At 41.6% G+C, this 25,869-nt stretch overlaps 2 protein-coding genes across 2 annotated transcripts in view; one reads left to right on the forward strand and one right to left on the reverse strand.

Moving 5' to 3' along the window:
- The window catches only part of rbm27 (RNA binding motif protein 27), a 48,904-nt gene extending 41,083 nt beyond the window's left edge, over positions 1 to 7,821 (reverse strand). The window contains exons 1-4 of the mRNA XM_080749884.1: positions 7,636 to 7,821; positions 3,867 to 3,985; positions 1,898 to 2,025; positions 1,144 to 1,223 (exon numbers count right to left, since the gene is read on the reverse strand). Of these exons, the coding sequence (XP_080606010.1) occupies positions 1,144 to 1,223; positions 1,898 to 2,025; positions 3,867 to 3,985; positions 7,636 to 7,694 (386 nt within the window). The 5' untranslated portion in view covers positions 7,695 to 7,821. The remainder of the gene's footprint in view (positions 1 to 1,143; positions 1,224 to 1,897; positions 2,026 to 3,866; positions 3,986 to 7,635) is intronic.
- Positions 7,822 to 9,804: 1,983 nt separating this feature from the next.
- lars1b (leucyl-tRNA synthetase 1b) overlaps positions 9,805 to 25,869 on the forward strand; it is a 71,774-nt gene continuing 55,709 nt past the window's right edge. The window contains exons 1-12 of the mRNA XM_080748506.1: positions 9,805 to 9,905; positions 11,285 to 11,406; positions 11,853 to 11,940; positions 13,237 to 13,317; positions 13,992 to 14,129; positions 15,516 to 15,677; positions 17,109 to 17,221; positions 18,093 to 18,156; positions 18,993 to 19,081; positions 20,751 to 20,976; positions 22,301 to 22,388; positions 24,347 to 24,423. Of these exons, the coding sequence (XP_080604632.1) occupies positions 9,900 to 9,905; positions 11,285 to 11,406; positions 11,853 to 11,940; positions 13,237 to 13,317; positions 13,992 to 14,129; positions 15,516 to 15,677; positions 17,109 to 17,221; positions 18,093 to 18,156; positions 18,993 to 19,081; positions 20,751 to 20,976; positions 22,301 to 22,388; positions 24,347 to 24,423 (1,254 nt within the window). The 5' untranslated portion in view covers positions 9,805 to 9,899. The remainder of the gene's footprint in view (positions 9,906 to 11,284; positions 11,407 to 11,852; positions 11,941 to 13,236; positions 13,318 to 13,991; positions 14,130 to 15,515; positions 15,678 to 17,108; positions 17,222 to 18,092; positions 18,157 to 18,992; positions 19,082 to 20,750; positions 20,977 to 22,300; positions 22,389 to 24,346; positions 24,424 to 25,869) is intronic.

Raw genomic sequence — 25,869 nt, forward strand, 5'->3', positions numbered from 1 at the left:
CATTGGAAATGCATTGGGTGCTTAAAGTTAAACATTTTTATTTTTTTATATTTATACTACAAAACATTTCAAAACCAAAAATACAAGCACACGTGTCCTCAGTAAGCTGAACACATAAAAATTTGAATGGTGTTGAAAGGTGTAAGCGTTTAAGAGATGAATCGCGCCAAAGTTTTGAGGATACTGACTGACTGATAGATAAATAATGAAGATAACATACGTGTGCTCGCCTTCCAGGCGAGCCCACAATTATGTTTTGTAGGGTGGATGAGGCGGATTGAGGGTGGGATTTGTCTCATATGCAGTTAGTCAATCAAGAATCAAGAGGGGTTTGTTTGTCAATAAGAAGCAAGCAGCAAAAGGTTGGTGACAATGTACGTTGTTTAACCCATTTAGAACGGGTACACATTTTGTGTATCATTATTTCATGCTTTAACTATTGAAAAATAGCAGATATACAAGCTCACAGCGCGGTACCGAGTGCCGCGCTGCGAGCTCGTAGATCTGCTATTTTTGAAAAGTCGTGAACATTAGAATTTTGACCCGATTCTATAAGTGTCTTTTGAATCCTTCTAATTCTAGGCCTAAATGGGTTAAGACATTCAGTTAGGGTTGGGCAATATACTAATGTGACCTGAGAATAGATATTGTCTTATATGGTGACCTGAGAATAGATTTTGAATATTGTGATATGACTTGTGTGTTGTCTTTGTCTGGTTTTAATCACTGAATATGAATATGTTTGATATGAAATAGCTCATTTGCAAGCTCACAATGTGTCACATCACAACACATTATGAGCTTGTAGCTCAGCTATTTTTGAAAATACTTTGTATATATAATGTATATGGTTTGTCACAATATTGATAGAGGTATTTGATCAAAAAGATCATCAAATTTGATTTAGTCCACTCTATATTGCTCCTTCACGTCCTGTATGCGTTTGGATCTTGATAACACTTTGATAACATGATTGCTCATCTGCACATACACATGTGTATATATCATATGCCGAACTTGAAACTTGAGCCTGAATGGTCAAATTCTTCATCATTTATTATTAAAGCTGCTCTTTGTCCCTGACCCCGTCAGAGAATCACACAAGCCCAGTGATTGAGAAACACAAGCAGATCTCAGCCATACCTGGACTCATTGAAGTCTGGACGGTTTCTAAGAGGACTTCTCCTCTGCCTGACGTCTCTCTGCTCCTGGGCCGTTTCAGTCTTGAGAGGAAAACGAAAGAAAACCACACAAATGCAGAAATTTAAAGTTGAACTCTTCTGGTACTTTGTGGTCTCAATGCCACGTTCTACCAGCATATGGACGGGTTTCTGGTCCACGTTACACTGATAAGAAGTAGATGCGTGCGCAGGGTCGGTACCAAAATTAGCCAATGAAACCAGCGCTCCCCAAAACAACAGGTTTGGGGATTGGTAGGAATTGATTACATGATACAGTCAGCTGTGCATTCAGTCTCAATGTTTGTAAACAAGAAACCCGTCTATACAGTACAAAGTACTTTAGAAAATAAGCTGATCTACAAGCTTGTGGCTGAGCTTGTAGCCGAGCTGGCAATCTTAGGGATTTTTTTATGACAGGTTGAAAGTGATTAACAGATTAGCAGTCCTATTACACTTTATTGACTGAATATTATATTTTATTCAAGTACAACAGTACATCAAATTAAAAGCACCAAATGGATGAGACAAAAAAGGAAAATGGACCACATGGCCAAAAAAGAAAAAAAAAAAAAAAACACAATTAACTGTTGTACTCCTATGTATTTTTTCCTAACATTTGTACAGGACCACTGCAAAGAGGCCTTAGTACTAGTATGTAATGTCATACTCACTTAATACTCACATGATCACTTGATATATTTATTTACAGTTCTTACCTCGACCACTTCAAGTTTGACCACGACTGGTTTCACCTCCTCCTTGGGTGCTTCTGTGGCAGGAGGATTGCCCAAGTAGTTCTTGGTTGTCAGACATTCAAAGAGTGCATCCACAAATCCTGTTGTCTCTGCAATGAAATGGTGGATTACAATCTTAATACTTATTCCTTGATTAAGAGAATTCTCATTCAGAATCTACAGTACTTACATTAATGGACCAACCCATAGTACTCAACAATACGACATTGCTTCTGAAGTACTTATGCCAGGCCAATGTATCCCAGATTCCTCGTAAAAGAGTAATTTTAAAAAGTAGTGTGCGGGAAATGACAACCCACAATGACACATAGTGGGGGGAAATCAACTCCATCCATCCAAAGAAAAACGCGATGCAAATTAGAAAGACTACGAAGCCATTACACTTGAACAGCATAAGTAAAAGCAGCTAACATTAAAAGAAAGCACTAAGAAGTGTGTCTGAATTCCCATTTTTAGACATAAGCTCCATAACCAAGTTGTTCCAATGTCAAGGGGCAAAAGACGACTGCTGCCATTGTTTGGCCTTCATAACTTCTACAGACTGCCAGATTAGCTGATCCTCTTAGGCCGTGCATTGTGAAAAGGGTGAACAGGTCAGCGGTATGAAAGGTGAGTCTCACAAGGAAAAAGTAAAATATTTACAGTAACTCTGAAACAACAGGCAGCTGACGTGAGAGAAGGATGTCTTTGAATCCAGACTGAATCGCTGTTTTGTTTTTGGAGCCGTGTGCAGAGCACATGAGCTCCCTCTGAGTGGCAATGTGTGTCCTGTCTCACCAGAGTCTGTGTCCAGTCAAGAATGAACAGGATCTGCCCATGCGCAATTCTTTGGATGGGATTTATGTCACTTTGAAGTGAGACGATTTTTTGGATGGGATTTATGTCACTTTGAAGTGAGCCGATTTTTTGGATGGGATTTATGTCACTTTGAAGTGAGACGATTTTTTGGATGGGATTTATGTCACTTTGAAGTGAGACGATTTTTTGGATGGGATTTATGTCACTTTGAAGTGAGCCGAATCTCTGGGATCCGTTCTTTTCAAAGAGCCATTCAAAAGTTATTTATTTTGTAAATACTTTGTAGATTTTGATTATAATTACAAATCACTTCAATCAAAAACATAGACCTGGAACTGCTCAAATTCACGGCTCCACTTCGAACCGAGGTTTGATTTTTTCACTGCGCTTCGCAGTCTCAGAGTCGTCTATTTGAGCCTGACTTCCGAACGTCACCCGTTAGGTAGGCATGTCATTGCCGATTGGATAGTTATTTTTTTTACATTGGGAGGCTCTGGTCTGTGGTCCCTACCCAGTACCCACAGACCAATCAGAATCCTCAGCTCCCTTTCACGTTAGGAAGAGTGAGCGTCCCAGACTGAGAAGCACAGTGGGGGGATTTCTTTTATTTTTATATATATATATATATATATATATATATATTTTTTTTTTAATGACTGGTCTTTCAGAATTATGTAAATGTACAGCTGTATTATATTGCACTGCCACGGCCTAGAAAAAAGGAAGGGTTTGTTGACTGTGGTTGTTGTGAGACAGAAAAAGGATGCAAAATATTGAAACTTTGTCCGATATATAGTACTCGTTAATTGCATGGCCAAGTCGAGCGATTCCAAAAACGAAATAAAAGTTTCAAGTACCGTTAGTGTTTTTTCCTTACACTGGTTGTACTGTACCTGTGATTCAGTTTCAGACTTCATCATTGCAAGGATTTTACAGCGTCACATTCATATATTACTAAATTAAAAATGAAATATCGGCTAAGACCAATATATAATTTTTTGATGTTGGTTTCATATATTGCCATTTTTAAGGCTGATATTGCTGACACCGATATGATGACCGATTAATTGTGCATCCCTAAAAAAAAAAACTATTGTTTTGTACAGTTGACAAAACCGTATACTGTCTTTACCTTTCTGTAGGAAGACGTCAAGTTGGTCCGCACAGAGAGCTTTCAGGTCTTTCTCAGGCTTGTCCTTCTTCACGAGAGCCACAACATAGTTGGCTAAGGCAGAGGGGTCCGCATCACATCTGTAGAGCAACACACATCATCAGTTCTACTCAACAACTTGAACCCCCATTCTGGGTGGAACATTCACGAGAAATAGATCTACAATCTCACGTTGTGTGGATCCGTTTTACTAGTAATAGGGGAAGTAAGTGGTTAAAGGACGACTTCACCCATTTTCAGCCTATCTTCATATACTTGGTCCTCGATAATGGCAGCTTTTTTTCCTTCTCGGTCTGTGTCTCATTGGAGGGCTGTGGACACTTCAGAAACTCACCTACCAGTGACATCATCGTTAGGCAGATTTCTTTAGCAATTTTGTTATTTAAATGAAATCTATATTAACGCGATAATGCCTGCCGTTTCCATTAGCTTGGATTCGCCATTGATCATGCCACTGGTAGGCGGGATTCTGAACTGTCAACAGCCCTCCTCTGAGACACAGAGTAAACAAAATGGTACCATAGGACCAATGATATGGGTGAAGTTGTCCTTTAATATTGGCTTCTTGGGACAACCCAATATCCAAGTGGTTAGAGTGCACTACAAGGGCTCTAATGCCGGACGGCAAGTACGCGGTTTGATTCTCGGCAGGCACAGGACCAGTTGCTGCATGTCATGCCTCCCCTACTCTCTCAGCCCACATTTCCTATTATCTGTTCACTGTATCAGTCTGAATAAAACCATGAAAAGGACAAAAACTTTATATTTTAAAAATACAATTAAATAGATTGGCTACTCAACTCTAAGTCAGCGGTTCTCAGCGGGGTCCGGGGACCCCCAGCCCAGGGGTCCTTTAGGGGTTACTAGCGGGTCTACAGCTAAATGATTAGTAAACTATCAGGGTTAAGGCTCTTTTCCACCGGCAGCGATAACGATGACGATAACGATTTTAAAAAGTGGGTTTTCAATTGAAGTGGATCGGCAGCATCCACCCAACACCGATAAAGACAACGATAGCCGACAACTACATTGTTAGGATCAACAACGATGTGGTTAAGATCACAGTGATATGGAATAGGGTCTCTGACAAACAGCTCGAGGTGCGCTCTGCGCGAGCGGCTGTTAATTGGCGCCTCTTCACATTGATGTCCGATAACTTTATCGGACATCAATGTGAAGGCATAATTATCGCTGTGATATTTTATGGCTATCGTCATCGTTATCGATGCCGGTGGAAAAGGGCCTTTACAGGGGTCTAATGCATAGTCAATTCAATCTTTATTTCAGACCCAGGAAGATCCATATCAGTTACAATACAAACTACAAACAGTAAACTGTCGGTCTTTGAAAAGGAAAAAAGAGAACCATCGGTCAGCTTGATCATTGTGGCAAAAGAAAAAGACCTTTTAATTCTAACAGTCTACCGGCCAATAGCTACATTTCTAAAACATTAGAACATCAACCTCACCAAGACACCCAACCTTAAAAAGCTTCTCCATGCATGATTGTACGCAGCAAACACAAGTGTACACTGTTCAGATTGCTTGATTACTGCTTGATTACTACTCCATTACTAGTTGACACATTCCTATGTCCATTCGTTGACTTTGTTGCTAATTAATGGAGAGACGGGGGAGGAGAGGGGACTTTGTCACTATGGGGACTTAAAACAAACTGACAACAGGAGTCAGGACTAGTCCGATCATAGATGCCATTGTTGTGCAACTCTAGATGTCACAAACCTACTTGGTAAGCATACAATGTCTCAATTCATTCAACGACACAAAGAAGAAATCTCAAGTGTTAAAGAGTATCAATTTGAGTGTACAATGTAACCAAATGAACCCGCCACGGGTCCATTGGTTCATTTGGTTACATTTGTACTAAAACTCAAAGTGACTTGCATGAACTCTGGGGATGTTACGATGCACACCAGATGCGTCTACTGGTCCCCAGAGATTGCACTGAAACAGTGGTTCTCAAAGTGGATTCCAGGAACTCTATGGGTTCCTTTAGTGTACAAATGGAACCAAACAAACTTGTTATTTGCACACTAGTTAAATTAAGGGGAGACCTTGACATTTGAAAGTTTGAGAAACACTGCACTAAAACACCTGTAAAACATTAGCCTACTCTGGAAATCGTGTTGAGAAAATAGCAAATCTATTTGTTCCAAAAAGCTTCATACCCTGTATGTACTGTACATAACCACAAAATGTTACATAGCTCTGTTTACACAATGCTTACCCCCTCTCAACTGCAGTATATATGTTCCCCATTTCTAACAGTTTTTAATATATTTTGACACTTGCTTTGGCAATGTAAACGCATGCTTTCTCATGCCAATAAAGCTCCTTTGAATTGAATTGAGTGGTGTCTCTGTGGGGCCCTCAGAGTTCAGTAAACAGTGACATCATGAAGCTAACATGAACATCATCCCTGGAAGCAGCAGCAGGCTGCACACTCCTCTTACTAAACCAACAACCTGGGATGCAGTTTTACTAACACCACAAGAAGTGACATCGAATCAAATTGAGAAACACTGCTTTATTCTTCCAAATTGACCCATGCAAGTCTGTAACTCTGACAGTGTACGAATGGAACCAAATGAACCCATTAGGGTTCATTTGGTTCCATTTGTACACTGTCAGAGTTAAGGGGAGCCCTTGACATTTTAAAGTTTGAGAAGCCCTGCACTAAAACCTGTAAATTGAGTGGAGTCGGTGTGGGGCCCTCAGAGTTCAGTAAACATTGACAGCATGAAGCTAACATGAACATCCCTGGAAGCAGCAGCAGAAGGGGAAGAGTTCATTTGGTTCCATTTGTACATTGTCAGAGTTATGGGGAGACCTTGACATTTTGAAACACTGCACTAAAACACATGTATAAGTGGTGTGGGGCCCTCGAGTTCAGTAAAAACAGGGACAGCATGAAGCTAACATGAACATCATCCCTGGAAGCAGCAGCAGGCTGCTCCTGCTAGTGCTGCTAACTAAACCAACAACCTGGGACGTTTTGCAACTTTTACTTTTAGAAGAAGTGGCTTCAAATCGTGCCGAGACGGCCCGGGCCAGGCTGTCTGTGCCACACACGGGCCACGGTGCATTTTAATGTGCCAGCAACAGACCACATAACACACACAAGCACGGCTGTCTTGCTGCGGCTAGCAGCAGCAGCAGCAGCAGCTGCACGCTAGCATGCCAAGCTAACAGTTGGTTACTCAAGTAAAAGTATCAATACTGCAATGTAGAAATAGTCTGTTACAAGTAAAAGACCGGAATTCAAAATGTACTTAAAAGTAAATGTACTCATTATGCAGAAGCCAGGTCCCATTTTCACAAGTTTTCATTTGCATAAAATGTCTATTGTGTGAGCTTGTAGATCTGCTATTTTCAAATGGCCAAAAATGTAGCTATAATAGGGCTGAACGTGGTTAATGTATGTTTTGTAATAATAATCCATATACAAAGTAACTAGTAACTAAAGTTTTCAAATACAATGGATTAAAAAGTATACAATATTTAGATCTGAGATAGAGTAGAAGCAAACATACTGAAAATTGGGAATACTCAAGTAAAGTACAAATACCTAAAGATCTGTCTTAGTTACTTTCCACCACTGGCTAGCATGGCTAGCTAACATGCTAACGGTTCATTCTAGAGAGGCATCATCCCACTCACACATACACACACATCTTTGTGCTAGCATGCTAATGGTGCTATTCACTCACATTGGCTCCAGGAGTTTGGCCAGCCACGTCTTCAGAGCGTCCACGTTGTCTATGATCATCGTGGCCGTGGGTTCTCGGGGAGGGGAGAGACTATGAGAGATGATGTCCAGACGCTGTGGATGCTTCTCTCATCATCTGTCTGGGGAGAAATGTTCAAGCTTACAGAGAGAGAGAGAGAGGCCTCGATCGCTGCTGCTGCTTCTTCTTCTTCTGCACTTTGCAGCAGTTGTCAGGTCGAGGCGATTTACGGCATGGCAACGGCGAGCGGCGCTGTCGCAACGCCGATGCAATCATATCTATTAATCTATGGGTGCAATGTCCCCAATGAATCCTCCACCCCAGGGGGGTCCCTACATTATTTTGGAGGGTCCTCAGATGATTAACTTAATGTGCAACATTGTTTTCTTACTCTACAGTAAACAAACTAACAAAGTTTAAGTGTATGGAGGGTATCTGCACATTTCTAAAGTGACAATTTGAGGACTTTTTCTGACAAATTAAACTTTGGCCAAATATTAGAGGCAGAAATTGTGAAAATATCAGATCTAGATCTGCTATTTTCACAATAGAACCGTGTTATAAAAAATGTAATGCCTCAACTTTGCTCATCAGGGTTGGGGGGTCCCCATTTAATTTTGTATGAGTTAAAAAGAAAGGACCACAATTTAAAGTACAAAAGCTTTCTTGTGGTCTTAATCCTTTAGTTGACCTTGTATCAGTGAACTGCAAGCCTGTCCTGTACATTTTTCCTACGCAAACTTCTAACAATCAATCATCAATCAATCAATTTGCTCAATTTACTCAAGTCCTACTATTAAGTGGCCAACATTTCTGAGGTGTACTTAGGATCTTTTAACCTTAGAATTAAAAGCTCTGAGTCAGAGTTATTTTTGGAAAGTAAAAGTCGCAAAGTCAAATATGAGGAGAGAAAACGGAGTAGGCCTACAATAAGTCAGTTTATTCATGAGAATGCAATCTGAGAGATACAGAGAAAAGCAACAGTTTTCATAAAGGAATTAGACACTCCCCTCAAAGGAGGGAGAGAGAGACATCTTTATAGAGAAGAGCCCTATACTTATCTTTCTGTACCAGGCACCTGGGTAGTTTGCAATAATATGATATCATCTCAAGTTGATGAACTCAGTGTAGGTTTAAGGACACAGTGTTAGGTTTATGTAGGCCTATTGGAAACTCAAATAATATAATGCGCTATCTTTAATGACAAGACAAATGTAAACACTTTGAACATACAAATAATCAAAATATAAGCACAGAAAAACCTATTTATCAGTACTTTCACTCAATTATGTGAAAACTTTATTTACTTACTTTTTCTACAAAGTATTTAGTTACTTTGTAGATTATTATTTCAAAACATATATGAACCACTTTAGCCCTATAGCCTACATTTCGGCCATTTGAAAATAGACAATCTACAAGCTCAAAATGCACCGCAAAATGCACCGCTTTCGAAAGAGCTTTATACATGATTTCTTTATCACATTTTGATTTGATATAATATTACACTCCAAAGTAAATTTTGAACAGTAGAGGGACTTTTACTTGTAACAGAGTGTTTCAACATTGCAGTAGGCCTATTGACACTTTTACTAAAGTAAGTACTTTTCCCACCACTGCTAAATATCATAGAATGTCTCAAAGTTGGTTAAATAAATTAAATAACAACGCATAGGGGCCACAATGGTTTGTTGGGGAGGGCCAAAAAAGTGTATAGGCCTACCACGGCATGCAATTTCAATTCAATTCAAAGTAGCTTTATTGGCATGAGAAAACATACGTTTACATTGCCAAAGCAAGTGCCAAAAAATAAAATAAAAACTGTTGAAAATGGGGAACATACAGTTGGAGGGGGTACAGCATTGTAAACAGAACTCAACTAGGCTACTGTATGTCACATTATGTCATTTTATATAGGCTATAAAGCTTTTGGAACAAATAGCAGCATTATTTTTTCTCAATACAATTACAAATACTAATAGTATAACAACATTTTGTATGTAAAATGCATTTTAATGTAGCAGCTCTGTTTCATACTGTGTGCACTAGGTCTAGATGTCAATCCATGGTTTGCACTACACTTCCCAGAAGTCAGTGCGTGTGGGCTTTGCCCGTAGATGTCATCAGCCAGAGTACCGGTGCCACTGCCATCGCGTGGGTCTTTCACTGCACTCTTTAAACACTGTTGGTTCTTCTGGTGTGTGCATTAAAACAACAGCAAAGTAACTCCACGGTTCAGAGTCAAAATGACGGTAGGTCACAGCCAGCAGTTGGTGTCTCATCACCTGTCACTCCAAACATGTTTTAGTTGACGTGTAGCCCATGCTGTTGTTGTAAACGTTAACATAACATTGCATGCTAACTTAGCTAGCTAACGTTAGCTCTGCTGGAGCAGCTGGACAGATAGATGCAGAGCAGCATGTGTGTAATAACTCAGTGGTTCTCAAACCTTTTTCATGTCAAGGACCCCCAAATTGACACGTATTAGCCCGCGGACCCCCTATTTTAAAAGAGATGCCAGGGACCCCCATAAGAGAAGGGGTTTACTTTACAGCTCTTTAGCACTGATTATTAATTTCAAGGACCCCCAGTTTGACATGCATTGTATGCTACGGATTCGGATTCACATGTAATGTCATTTCTGAGACCCCAGTTTATATTGCAACATCTTCATTTAACGGTTCCATTTGTACACTCCCAGAGTGACATACCCATAAGGGTCCATTTGGTTCCTAACTATCATTTAGCTGGGGACCCCCTGGAACTCCCTCAAGTCCTTGAACCATTGTAATAACTGAGCTGTTTACTATCACTGGGTTTTAACAAACATTATCGTGACATATGGACCATATAATGCATGATACATTTTGATTTAAGTATATGTGTCATAATTCCACACGAAAAACATTGTGGTGGTGGTCATTTTTAGAGGTATTAAGAAGTCCTTAAATTGTCACTTTAGAAATGTGCATATACCCGCTATACATTTATGTTGGTTTGTTTACTGTTGAGTGAGAAAACAATGTTGCACATTAAGTTAATCATCTGGGGACCCCCCAACATAATTTGGGGACCCCCCCAGGGGGTCCCGGCCCACAGGTTGAGAACCACTGCCCTAGATGCATGCAGATAGTATCTAAGTTGCTTGCAGGGGTCCCCACAGCAATTGAAAGAATTTAAAGCCATAGTTCTGTGCTATTCTACAATGGAAAATCATCAGTTAACTAGACCTTACCCGTTTTGTTGTGGAATGATTCCGCCCTCTACTGGGCTGTATTGGTCACTGCACCTTACCCGTTTTGTTGTGGAATGATTCCGCCCTCTACTGGGCTGTATTGGTCACTGCTGTGACTGACTGACATTCCGCCCTCTGCTGTGACTGACTGACATTCCGCCCTCTACTGGGCTGTATTGGTCACTGCTGTGACTGACTGACCTCATCTCTAAAATTATATAGTAGGATATAGGCCTAAGATTGTACAAATGTACCATACATGTATTCTATTATCTGAGCAAGCTTTTTACTTATAAAGTATTTGGAGAATGGGGAGTACTGGTGGCGACGACTGACGAACTAGGGATTGTGTGTTACCATGCTGATTCCAATTCCACCCTCACCCCTGCATGTTAGGAGCGGAAGGGGACAGCGAAGCTGGACTATCTGAGGAATATCGAGCAGGAGATCCAGCGGAAATGGGAACAGGATAAGACGTTTGAGTGCGATGCACCAACCACTATTGGAGAAAGCACAAAGTAATTATAACAAGTTTCGTTTTTAAATAGTATCTAGGGCTGTCACGATTATGACATTTTACATGACGATTAATCGTCACTCAAATAATTGCGATTAACGATTTAATTGTGTATTTGTCGTTGACAATTACATTTCTGTTTGGCTTTTAGGAAATAGCCGATCTACAAGCTCACAACGCGTCGCGATGCGACGCGTTGTGAGCTTGTAGATCTGCTATTTCCACTACTTTTTGAAAGTGTTTGTAACTATATTAACATTTCTCAACATGGAAACGATTATGACGATTATGCAAAATAAATGCAATTACCTCAAATAATTGCGATTAGACGATTATGTAATAATTGTGACAGCCCTAATAGTATCTATATTTCTTATGCTGTTTCTCATATTTCAACCCCTGGTGGTCTAACGTGCATATGTATTTGCTTGTCTTTGTGTATCACAGCAAAAATAAATACATGGTCACCTTCCCCTACCCATACATGAATGGAAAACTGCATCTAGGTCACACATTCAGTATGTCCAAATGCGAGGTAAGGTCACTTAAAATCGATTTACATTGATTCATAATCCCACAGCACTGCTGCAAATGCTACTTTTCAGTTAAGATTATGTCCGCTGTCTCCCTCCCATGATGGAGAGAGGTAATTACAGAAAGTACAATAAAGATGGGGGCTAGTCCCAGTTGTCCTACGCCCAGTTGTCCTACGTCCCAGTTGTCCTACTGTGTCCCAGTTGTCCTACTGTAGCCTGGCTGTATGGACTAGTCCGCGAACAGACTGTAAAGCAAGCGATCTTCATCCCATTCATGCGTTTATTGTGCGCTTGCCCAGGCCTTACGGCCTGGGCATAAATATAACGATTGCATTCACCACGGCTTCGTAACTCGCGCGGCGCTCCGCCGGCCGCGCAGCCCTGGCCCGCTCTTCGCAGGCACTCGCACCTGCGGCCTTCCGCTGGCCTTCGCGCCGCTTGCAATGTCGTGGACAATAATTACAGCAGTAGGACGGCGAATTTTCGGCGAGAGCTGTACACTACTTGAGTAGCTGTACGAATGCTGAGGTGGGGGTAGGCTACATGTAGCTACTGGCTACAGTAGGACAACTGGGACACAGTAGGACAACTGGGACGTAGGACAACTGGGCGTAGGACAACTGGGATTTTCCCTAAAGATGGTAGTGCATTTAGTATTCAATCTGTGTGTATCCTATTCCCTCTGACAAATGATGATTATTTTATTATTGTATTATGAAAACCACATTCTGTTAATTTCCATTGGCATGTCATTGTCAAGTACTATGAAGCTTCGGTACCCTGGATTGTATTTTCATTCGCGTTCAAGTACTATGTGCAATTTGGAAACGGGTGATGATATAACATATGCCATTCCATCCTCCACGGCTTGCCAACTCAAGACGGCGTGCTTGATATATATGATGCATTTTGCATCACCAGTTGTTGCATGCTGAAATACTAAAATATCTAAAAACACAGATTGAACACAAAAGATAACTCAGGATTGTGTTGATCGTGTCCCAAACAACAATAAAATAAGATCTGGTTGTCCCAGAGGTGAAGTGGTCCTTTAAGGGACATTTAGGAAAATGTAGATTTTTTTAACGAATCAAACCTATTCTTTTAAATTAGTCCCGAATTGTAGCTTTTAGGCAGGCAACAAAATACTTTAATTTCCATCCAGTACTAGTCAGTATCTGCTTCCGATTGTCTGTAACGTGTTGGAGATGCTGGTAGAATAGACAAATCTGCTCATGTTGACTCACGTTGATTCACTATATTCTAAACTGTATCTGCACTCTTTTGCTCTACAGTTTGCTGTTGGATACCAGCGTATGAAAGGGAAGCAATGTCTCTTTCCATTTGGGCTGCATTGCACAGGAATGCCCATCAAAGTGAGTCTGTCTTTCACTCCACTGCATAGTCACAAAACAATATAAAAAGTATAGTTTAAAACACCTTGGCTGTTAATTATAGCTTCAAAGGATTCATACTGTGGTATATTGACTTAGAGATAAAGTAGTCATTTATTGAGGCAAAATTGTAAATGCCTTCAGGGTCTTTATCAGGATGCCATTGTTGTGGTCCAGTAGTTTAAGTAATAGCTATCATTCTGAAATTCTGCAGTAATTGTGGTTGAGATAGTTAATAAATATTAAAGGCATGGCATCAACACAGTTCTATCTATGATCTATGGCAGTAGAATATGTCTTTATATTGTGATTGTTATTTTTAACTCACCAGCCTGGCTAGATGAGGTTTACATAAAAAAAAAAGTTTTCAAACTGAAACAAACCATTCATTCATTCATTAAAAATATTAGTTCACTATAATCCATACTGTATAGTTGAGAACAGTTGTATTCGCCATGTTTGGTCCTTCAGGCCTTGATATATTGTTATTTAATTTCATATCAGCTATGCTTGTGTCACTAGAAAACGGAACGGTCCTCCAAGCCACTAACCCCTATTGCAGTACAGAGGCTGTACTTAGTACTTTAATGTACTCTCCAATTCCCTAACGCTACCAACAACCTTTTCACGTGGCTCTCTTGATCTCGTGTTCCCAGGCCTGTGCAGACAAGCTGAAGAGAGAGATGGAGGTGTATGGAGACCCTCCGCAGTTCCCAGATGAGGAGGAAGAGGGGGAGGAGAAGCCCCAGGTTGCTGAGGAAATCATCATCAAGGACAAGTCCAAGGGCAAGAAGGTGAGATTGAACAGCAAGATAACCAGCAGTAGTTACAACAATACTGATTGTGTCTGTTAAGTGTTAATCGCTTTCAACCTGGCGTCCCCATTCAGATATTTTCACTATTCATCAGGCTCGGCTCCAGGATGAAATGACTGAGCGGCAGATGGAAAATGGCATAATTATTTAAACAATTAGTAGATGAAATGTGAACTGAGGGGGCAGAATTTGCAACTGAGGGTGCCAGGCCCCCAGGCCAGATATTCTTGTGTGACACCGTTGTACTATGGAGTGAAAATGTAAGATTGTTCATTAGTAATCAAGTTACATATTAAGATGATCAGGGAATGGTGAACTTACATTACTGTTCCCATAGTCGCCATATTACCTAAACTCTGTTTAGGTAATATGTTATTATCTAAATTCTCTAAACTGTGTATTTGTGCATGAACACTGACTTGTTTTCACGCACAAATACTCTTGTTTGTGGGCACGTAGGGTCGCATCTGCTAAATAAAACAATCAATCACAGAGTTTGTATCTGCAGAGAAGTCTGTGAAAGTCAGTTGAATATAATTTATCAACACTGTACCTGACACACATGAATTCATCTGGAGTGGAAAACCAATCTGGTAATCCTTGTAGGCTTTAACCCATTTAGGCCTAGAATTATTGAATGCTTTAACCAGTGAAAAATAGCAGATATACAAGCTCACAGCGCGGCACCGAGTGCCGCGCTGCGAGCTTGTAGATCTGCTATTTTTGAAAAAGCCGTGAAAATGTGTGGACATTTTTGAATATATATGTATTTTCAAAGCGAACGTTTGTAACTCAAATTTTGCTTCTGGGTGGTCCCTGGAACTAAATATTTTGAGATGGGGGTCCGTGGCCAAATAAATATCATTTGGGGGGGTCCTTCACATGAAAAGGTTTGAGAACCACTGACATAGTAGTCTCTCAAGAACAGACTAACTGAGAAAAGGACCTTTTCTTTGACGATGGCTGACCAGATTGCTGACATAGAAACATAGGTTTTTCAAAAAGTCTTAGAAGGATTCAAAAGACACTTATAGAATCGGTTCAAAATTTCAAATTTTCACGATTTTTCAAAAATAGCAGATCTGCAAGCTCGCAGCGCGGCACTCGGTGCCACGCTGCGAGCTTGTATATCTGAGATCTTTCAATAGTTAAAACATAAAATAATGATACACGATACAGTGTACCCGTTCTAAACGGGTTAATAAACATCGACGGCTATTTTGAACACTGCGTTTTGTGCATTCATCCGCGCTGTCCCCTTTCTGTCTCCGAAGCAAGCATGCCAGGCATGCCAAGTATATCCAATTTGCATTGTTCTCAATACCCTTCTTCCCTTGTGCTCTCTTCTCTCTCTGGTTCTGTCAGAGTAAAGCAGCAGCCAAGGCCGGGGGCTCCAAGTTCCAGTGGGAGATAATGAAATCCCTGGGTCTGTCGGACAAAGACATTGTCAAGTTTGCCAACGCTGAACACTGGCTGGACTACTTTCCTCCTCTGGCCATCCAAGACCTCAAAGACATGGGGGTCAAGGTAAGTGGCTACCGGAGTCCAGCAAACCATGACATTTCAATATAACGTGCTTCTTCTTCTTATGCTGACCTTTTGGTTAGCATATACGCGTATAGTGAATGCTGAATACACGTTGTAAAGTCACTGTGCTTCTGTGTGCAGTTGCTTACAGCTGCACACTGCTGAGGAGAACTATTGGGGTCAATTCTTTTTTTTTTCTTATCATTTTTATCCCACGATTTTGCAACCCATTTTCACCCAGTGCCAATTGTCTATGTAATCCTGGGCTCTGCTCTCCCTCTGCCGCGCCTGGGGAGACAACGGACTGACCACATGCTTCCTTCAATGCATGAGTAGTCCAAGTTGTTTCTTTTCACCTGACACGGGGGATTTCCCCGGGATGGACGTAGCGTGTGGAAGGAACACGTTATTCCAACCAGTTCCTCTCCCCTCCATCAAGCGCCCCGGCTGGCCAGGGGGAGGCATTATTGAGACCAGGATTACTGCATGTTTTTGTGAGGGTATCAACCCTAGGAGACACGGGGAGAACATGCAAACTCCACACAGAAAGGCCCTATTGCCGACCCCACCTAGGGTGTGGGCGCTGATGACGCGGAGGGAGAAACACGCCCCCAGCACCCACAGCGTCCCCCGGCGGGAATCGAATATTCGGGTCGATTCTATTGATGAAGCACCTTTAAAAACAACCATAGTCGACCACAGTGCTGACTTCTGAATGTAGCAGACGGTGCACCAGATTGGACAATGGATAACATGTTGTTATTGTAGTTTGGACATTGTTGCAATTACCTCTCTCTGTTAGGAGAGGGAGACGAGACATAAAACTTAAGGTGAAATAGAAAAAAAAAAACGAACAAACAAAAAGGTTTTAACTCATTTAATGCCAGCCTATCACCACTAGAGGGCGCCCAGTGACCAGAGAATAATGGAGATATGCTGGTAATGCATGCCCAAGCCCTGGAGCCATGACTTGCCAGAACACTTTACTTTGTGCATGTACAGGAAGAGGATGAAGTTAGCTTGAAGTTAGCTATTGGCTACCAAGCATTTTAGATTTAGATTTTCGTCAACTTAGCCATGATTAAACCTTGCACACCTCATGCATGGGAGAAGAAACAGAGAAAATGAGCTCTAAAGATCCTGGATTGCATTGGAGTGGATGGTAATTATCAGCAAATATCGGCAAATATCGTCCTCTGTAAACAGGACAAAAAACATTTTTTTTGAAAAAATTTTTTTTTTGAAAAAATATATATATATATATTTTTTTATTAAAAAGCCAAACTAGTTCGGGATCGGCACTCTGGGATGCGATAATAAAGCCGAACTAGTTAGGGATTTGCACTCAATGAGTTAAGAACCATTGGTACTGTATAATTAATTGATAGCGGGTTGCTTGTCCTCCTCCGCTGAATCATGTTTTTCTCCCAGGTGGATTGGAGACGTTCCTTCATCACAACAGATGTCAACCCCTTCTATGATTCCTTCGTCAGATGGCAGTTCATCACTCTAAAGGAGAGGGGGAAGATCAAGTTTGGCAAAAGGTTCAGCTCATTTGTGTCGTATTACCTTTCTCCCTGTACGCCAGGGGTGGGCAACTTTGATGATGGCGAGGGCCACTATATTTCCACCTTCACTCCAGAGGGCCACATTGCATATTGCTACGTGCTACTTTGTCATACCTCATACAAAAGAGGCACAAATAGCAGATCTACAAGCTCAAAACGCATCGCAGTGCGATGCGTTTTGAGCTTGTAGATCGGCTATTTTTGCCTCTTTTGAATTGGAATCCTGAATTATTTTTTGTTATTCTTAATTGGAATCCTGAAATGTAACATTTTGATTCAATTTCAAACGCATTTAGTTATATACTCATGTTAACTTCATGAACCTAAATACAAATCGATGCGTTTTGAGCTTGTAGATCGGCTATTTTTGCCTCTTTTGAATTGGAATCCTGAATTATTTTTTGTTATTCTTAATTGGAATCCTGAAATGTAACATTTTGATTCAATTTCAAACGCATTTAGTTATATACTCATGTTAACTTCATGAACCTAAATACAAATACTTTGGACATAAAAAAATACATTTTAGTACTACTACACTAGTCATTAAGCTACTAATATAGACTGACGGAATTAAAGCAGGTCATGTTTGGAATTATAACAGCTGAAATCAATAATATATCACTATTCCGGTATTAACCAGAGTGCCGCATTAAGTGAAGGTGGGGGCCGCATGTGGCCCCCGGGCCGCCAGTTGCCCATGTATGCTGTAGTAGACCATCGTCAATTTTACCCTGTACATACATTGTTTCCCGAAAATAGCCAATCTACAAGCTTACGACGTGTTGCGTCAAAGTGTCAAATTATGTTTTTATGAAGGCTTTGACATTCTCTAAACCCTCTGCAGGTACACCATCTACTCTCCCAAGGACGGACAGCCGTGCATGGACCATGACAGGCAGACTGGAGAGGTACTGTAACTGTGACTACTGTAACTCTGCTTTCTAGTTTGTTGATGGGTTCGGAAGTTTGACACCCAGCACAGCTCTTGCATACCGAGTCCGCATTTTTTCATCCAAAATTGGTGCACGTAAAAAAAAAAGAATCTGATCTCATCTTGTGTCAATCAGGTTTACTCACCGCTTCAAAGACCTTCATCTGTCATTCTAGATGTCAGATCAGGTTAGATTTTCTGCGGTCTTATCCTGCACTGAATATCTGCGGATTCAGACAAGCCTCGTTTGCATTTTTCCAGTGAGACAACTTTCCAGTGAGACACTTTGGAACGCCAATTAAACACTTTTGCTGTGTGTGTCAGTGAGTGTGTGTGTGCATGCATCAAACTTTGCCACTGAAATAAACCTTTAAACCATCTGAATAATTCCACAGCTTCTTGGTCATTAGGTGAAACTCTTCTTCTTCATTCATTCTCAGGATTGGATGGATCCAATATTTTGGATCCAATATTTTAGTTGACCACACGTCTCATCCTCACTGCTTGCTGACTGCTTTGTTTTGTTAGGTGAATGTTTTGCAACTCATTGTGCAAGGTTAAAGCCTTTGGAAGAGTATCTGAAGAGTAATGCTTCATTTACTGTACATATATTTAGTAGTAGTGCTATTGTTTCAAATGGTCCATTGATCAGTTACCACTTACCATTGCATTTGACCTTTAGGTAGATGGGATATACATTATAGTTAACTCGATGTGGGTTGTTTATGCCAATTCATCAGCCTCTGTTTTTACCACCATGTACCACTAAGCACTTTTAAAATAACACCGCCCTCCTCCACCCTCCATTTCTAGGGAGTTGGACCACAGGAGTACACTCTGGTCAAGATGAAGATTGTAGAGCCCTACCCAGCGAAATTCAAGACCAAAGTGTTCTATAGCAGGTAACAAACTGTTTGCCTACTCACTTAATTGGCCTTTAAAGCTATTACAGCCTTTATTGAGAAATGAACCCTAACAGGGTGATGTGAGGGGTCTGGTCCCTCTCAACGGGTCACTGGCTTCAATGCTAAATTATACAGCTTATTTCACTGCTACTTAAAGGTGCACTTCACCCAGTTTCAACCTTATGTTCATAATAATTGCTCCACTCCTTACTAGTGTGCATTAACACATCGACTGCCCAAAAGGTGGCGCCAGAGCCCCAGCTAAGTGCCCAAAGCCACCTCCATAGAAGAATACAAGGCCCTGTTGCGTCAATGCATGCGTCATGACGTCACTTGGTCACATGAGCGCAGACAGGATGTTATTGTGTAACTTACTGTATGGGCCAGTGTTGATCATAGCTGTTCATTGCCGATCAAAATTTGGACATTTTGCCGCACCACGCCACAGTTTTAGCCATAAAACAAACATCAGAGATATAGGGTGTTAAAGATGGGGAAATGCATTGGAGTATACGGAGAAAAATGGACGCGCGATGCTCTCAGCGTCGACTCGAAGCGACTAGCGGCTAATGGGCTATATCCAGGCGCAGCCCCAACGTAACGGTGAGATTTAAAGTTAATACTGTAAATACAGTAAACACGTCAACGCGTCGTGGGCCTCCTGGGACATCAAAGAGATTGGCGTGTAGACACCTCGTGGGCACCCGCTGAAATAAGATGGCACCATTTTGGTCTACTCACTTGGCGTCTCATTGGTGGACTGTGGACCGTTCAGAACCTGCCTCCCAATGAAATTCACTTGGTCGACGGGGCAATAGAAACGACAGCCTTTCCTTCCTGGAAAGTTGGCATGCTAAAATAGAAGCTTGCATTAATTTAAAAGATAAGTTTGAAACCTCGTTTAAAATGACCAAACCTACCTGCCTACTGATGATGTCACTACTAGGCAGGTTTTTGATCTGTCCACAGCCCTCCTCTGAGACACAGAGCGAGTAGACATGAATAGTGCCATCCTATATTTGTATTGAGCTGAGGTTGAGCATTTGTGATGACCAATTACGTGCAGATTGTTTGAAAATGGGTGAAGTGGTCTTAACTCTTACTGTGCCAATCCCGAACTAGTTCGGCTTTATTTGGACCTTATCAGGGTGCCGATCCCGAACTAGTTCGGCTTTTTAATAAAAAAAAAAGATTTGTAAAAAAAAGAATTGTTTTTTTTTTAGCCGGGCCGCCGGCCGTCATCTGTTTACACGGCCCGCGAGAGCGTCGCGCCGCCGATATTTACCATCCACTCCAATGCAATCCAGGATCTTTAGAGCTCATTTTCTCTGTTCCATGCATATCCATGAGGTGTGCAAGGTTTAATCATGGCAGCGCAACGCGTTGTGAGCTTGTAGATCTGCTATTTTCAGACAAAAATTGTAGATCTGCTATTTTCAAACAAAAATTACTCTTCTCCACTAGTCCCTCCCTAATGTTTTAGTCTAGTTTTTGTTTTGTTGACTAAATTGTCAATATATTTAGTCTTAGTTTTAGTCATCACAGCTTAGTTTTTATTTAGTTTTCGTCAGTGAAAAAAAACACAGTCGACAAACATTTTTCGTCATAGTTTTAGTCAACAAAATCAACACTGCTTTGACACTATCGACCATGTCTTCCGTTTTAGCGCTCTGAAAGGTAAGAGCATCTACCTGGTGGCGGCCACCCTGAGACCGGAGACCATGTTCGGCCAGACCAACTGCTGGGTGAGTCCGGACATGAAGTACGTGGCCTTCGAGACGGCCAACGGAGACGTGTTCATCAGCACCAGGAGGTCTGCCAGGAACATGTCCTACCAGGGAGTCACCAAGGAGGACGGAAAGGTGCCGGTGGTCATGGAGATCCTGGGACAGGTATCTGGCTTGTGAACTCTGCACTTAACCCAGTAACCCATTAACCCCATTTAGGCCTATAATTATTTAACCCATTCAGAACGGGTACACATTATTGTGTATCATTATTTTATGCTTTAACTATTGAAAAATAGCTGCGAGCTTGAAGATTTGCTATTTTTGAAAAATCGTGAAAATTCGATTTTTGACCTGATTCTATTAGTGTCTTTTGAATCCTTCTAAGATTTTTTGAAAAACCTTTGATTCTATGTCAGCAATCTGGCCAGCCATCGTCAAAGAAAAGGTCCTTTTCACTTAACTGGAGCTCAGTTAGTCTGTTCTTGAGAGAATACTATGTTGTTGGTTCTCAAACTTTTTCATGTGAAGGACCCCAAAAATGATGTGTATTTGGCCACGGACCCCCTTCTCAAAATATTTAGTTCCAGGGACCCCCCAGAAGCAAAATTTCAGTTATAAACGTTCGCTTTGAAAATACATATATTCAAGTATTTGCACACATTTTCACAACTTTTTCAAAAATAGCAGATCTACAAGCTCGCAGCGCGGCACTCGGTGCCGCGCTGTGAGCTTGTATATCTGCTATTTTTCACTGGTTAAAACATTCAATAATTCTAGGCCTATAATTATTTAATGCTTTAGCTATTGAACAATAGCAGATGTACAAGCTCACAGCGAGCTTGTAGATCTGCTATTTTTGAAAAGTCGTGAAAATCTGTGCACATCTTTGAATGTATGCATTTTTAAAGCAACTTTTGTAACTCAGATTTTGCTTCTGGGCGTTCCCATATATAACATATTTTGAGGTGGGGGTCTGTGGCCAAATAAATATCATTTTGGTGGTCCTCATATGAGCTTGTAGATCTGCTATTTTTGAATGGCCAAAGTATAAAATACTGGTTAAAGCGGTTAAAATAACAAAGATGCGCTCCAGATTTAATTAATGGGGTAAAACCTGAGGCCAATTCTAAAAAAAAGAATTTAAAAAGAATCATCTGAATCCTAACAGTTTTCTGAAAGACGTAGACGGTATCTACTCTCATGTCACCATTGCCCAGCCCTACTGCAGATGTTTTTATTTTTTAGCCTGTAGGGCTTAATGGGTTGGTTGAAATCAGTTTACCAGTATCTACTGTAAATCGTAGCTCCCAGCTGCATGACATACTGTGTATTAGGTTGTGTACAAGGCTCTGTCACTGAAGGTTAACTTTTATTCAGTAACTTAAAGTATGATTTTACAAGTGTCTCTCTTTCTCTCTCTCTCTCTCTCTCTCTCTCTCTCTCTCTCTCTCTCTCTCTCTCTCTCTCTCTCTCTCATATATACCAGGATATTCTGGGATGTGCACTGAGCGCCCCTCTGACCTCTTACAAGGTCATCTATGCTCTTCCCATGCTCACCATCAAGGAGGACAAAGGTAGGGCTTTAAGACATTTATTTCATAAACACAGTCCAAATGATTTGATATAAAGTACGATGGATGTCAGAACACACTCTAAAATGTATCGAAACACTACTGCCAAACAATGCTAGCGTGCCCCTTGGAAAGTACACCCCATCTTTATCACATATCCTCTGTGGGGAGAGATAAAAGGATTGAGAGAGTGATAACTGAGCCCTAGGGATGATAACTGTTATCAATCCTCGGGCTGATAGGGCAGTAACTGACCCATCAACGTAAGCTAATAGTGTCCCCACAAGCTGAGCGTGTGTAACCTCGCCGTACAAGGAACTCTTGTCCGTCCAGGGTATGCGGCATTGATATGTGATGAACATATTATTGGCCGTGGGCATTCACCCTTGGTAACCAAGGGCAAAGGCATGCTCATTATTCTACTTTTACTCCACTACAATTATTTTAAAACTTAACTCATTACTGCTATTTTAAAACCCTTCTAATGTTCCACACCGCCAGGATTTTGCCTACCTTTAACGTGGGCGCATGCGCGCATCTCGTGCGTGATGGTTTACCGATCGCGTTCGCTCTAGTATCCACTCATGGTAAGCGACAAAAAACAACAGCCCTCCATTTTCCATAGCGAAACAGTTTGCATGCCACGTTGTTATTGCGTAACATAGAAGTGAATGCGCTCGGAGACAGGATACAGGGGATTGGTTGCCCCGCCCCCCTGATCCGGTCTGGGACTTCCGTTTCCGCTTCACACGGACTCTCCCGACTCTATAGTGAAAAAACATGGCGGATCGGCGATCATACTTTTATATTTTTATAGCGATTACAGCATATTTATGACTCGTCATACTCGTCATACGCAGAGTGGACTAGGCCTGGGGCGGTATCGACATTTTGTTACCGCGATTACCGTCTTCCCATTTACCGCCGGTACTGCGGTAATTACCGCACCCCCGTATCTATTAATTAAGGTTCGGCGATAAGCCAAAATATTGCAATCATCTTCCCAAAAGTCGCCTCTCCACAGCCTGACTGCCCGAGTTATACTTCTCCGTACAGCACAGCGGGTATGGCTTTGAAAGGAGCAGTCTACAGTCTACAAGCTCACAACACATCGCATCCGCGACGCGTTCTGAGCTTTTAGATCTGCACTGTCGGGTTACCATAGTAATGTAGGCTAGCTACTTGGGCTTTGCTTTTCAGACACAAACAGCTGTGTGAGAGGACGGGTAGTCAGATCGTGTACAGTGATTCTGTAAACTCACGTCACGTCTCAACTCTCAAATCGCAGTGATTGAGTGCTGCTGCTATATACAGGTTTTAGTTACAAGACTTGACATAAAAGGTTATAAAATCGCCGACGCGCCGCCGGACGGGGCACAACGTGCGACGCGGTGGAAAAAGTAAAATAGTTTCATTTTCGGTTTTAGTCCACGCGGCCCGCGCTCCGCCAGTAATCCGTATGAATAAAAAAAGATATGCCACAACACAAGGTATGTATTAACATCCTTGTGTCGTGTGGATTACAGAGAAAGTTTACGCTGCTCTGTATTCCTCTACGCAGCTGCTGTGCTGCCCTGTGTAGGTCTGACTGTCTGTGTCTCTGAGAGTGAGAGTGACGTACGGTATGTGGCTTCCAAACATGTGGTACACGGCCCAGAGCAGAGCGGCATGGAGCGCATGCGGTCCTCGCTTCTCCCCTGTTTTAAAACTCGCTTGTTTTCCAATAAAAAAATATACTTTTTTTGTCTTTTTTTACCGCGGTAAGCACACTGACACCGCGGTAGACCTCGGTTTACCGCGGTACGGCGGTTACCGTGTCCAACCCTAGAGTGGACCCATTTATATAACTTGTCAAACTTTGAATTCCGGACTTTTACTTGTAACAGAGTATTTCTACATTGCAGAATCAATACTTTTACTTAAGTAAAAGATTTGAGTACTTTTCCCCCCACTGTCCTCAGGTACCGGGGTGGTGACCAGCGTTCCCTCTGATGCTCCTGATGACATCGCCGCCCTCAGAGACATCAAGAAGAAGCAGGTGAGTGTAAAGGTCCCCTCCTCCCCTGACATCTGAGTTGCATGTGTAATGTCACCAGGACCAATGTGTGACGTCACCTTGCCGAGCCATGAGGCCCACAGGGCAGGAGGGAGCCCGTCTCCTGTTTCTGTAGCGCATACATGGGCAACTGGCGGCCCGGGGGCCATAAGGTGGGGGCCCACCTTCACTTAATGTGGCCCGCAGGTTAATATCAGAATACTGATATATTATTGATTTCAGCTGTTACAATTCCAAACATGACCTGCTTTATTTCCTTCAGTCTATATTAGTAGCTTAATGACTAGTATAGTAGTATTAAAATGTATTTTTTTATGTCCAATGTACTTGTATTTAGGTTCATAAAGTTAACATGAGTATATAACTAAATGCATTTGAAATTAGATATAAAAAAAATTACATTTCACGATTCCAATTCAAAAACAACAAAAAATAATTCAGGATTCCAATTCAAAAGAAGCAAAAATAGCCGATCTACAAGCTCAAAACGCATCGCAGCGCGATGCGTTTTGAGCTTGTAGATCTGCTATTTTTGCTTCTTTTGTATGAGATACTAGAATGGCAAAGTAGGACGTAGCAATATGCAATGTGGCCCTCTGGAGTGAAGGTGGAAATGTAGTGGCCCTCGCCATCATCAAAGTTGCCCACCCCTGCTGTAGCGTGAGGAAGCTTGATGTACAAGTACAACCCTCTGGACTAGGGATGGGACGATATGAACATTTCATATCACGATTATTGTGACCCAAAGAAATTGCGATTTACGATATTATCGCGATAATCTAAATATCACCAACATCCATTATCCTGGGGCGGAACATTTGCCAAGGAATAGCAGATCTACAAGCTCACAATGTGTTGCGTTGCGAGCAAATAAAATGTGAATTGATCCCAGTGCATGACGGAGGACAATTTCACGATAAATTCAATCTCCACGATAGGCTTATCGCGAGTGTTTTTTTTTTTTATCACGATAAACGATAATATCGCTTATCGTCCCATCCCTACCCTGGACATGGCGCTAGTATGTCACAGGGGGGATGTACTTGCCCCAATCCAACCCTTGATGCCGAGTGCTAAGCAGGGAGGCACTGGGTCCCATTTTTTCTTTGGTCTTTGGTATGACCCGGCCGGGGATCGAACCCCGACCTCCCAGTCTCAGGGCGGACAGTGGACAATCTAACCACACGACCACTGAGCAGGTGATGTCACCAATAGGTCAACCAAAATAATGGTCTAACGTGTGGTAACCTGACACCTGTAGCTTCAGCATAGACAGAAACCTGAGAAGGTATTGACCTATCTTGAAAGAATATTTAAGCTGCCGACTTGGAATGCCAGGTGAATATCCTGTTGCTGATGTAATTATTCTTAGATCCTAGCATTCTCGTTTATTTTAACTGGATATCCTAAATCCTAAATTATTTTTTC

Source organism: Nannobrachium achirus (genome assembly GCF_963921795.1).
Source record: "Nannobrachium achirus genome assembly, chromosome: 19".
Taxonomy (NCBI): Eukaryota; Metazoa; Chordata; class Actinopteri; order Myctophiformes; family Myctophidae; genus Nannobrachium; species Nannobrachium achirus.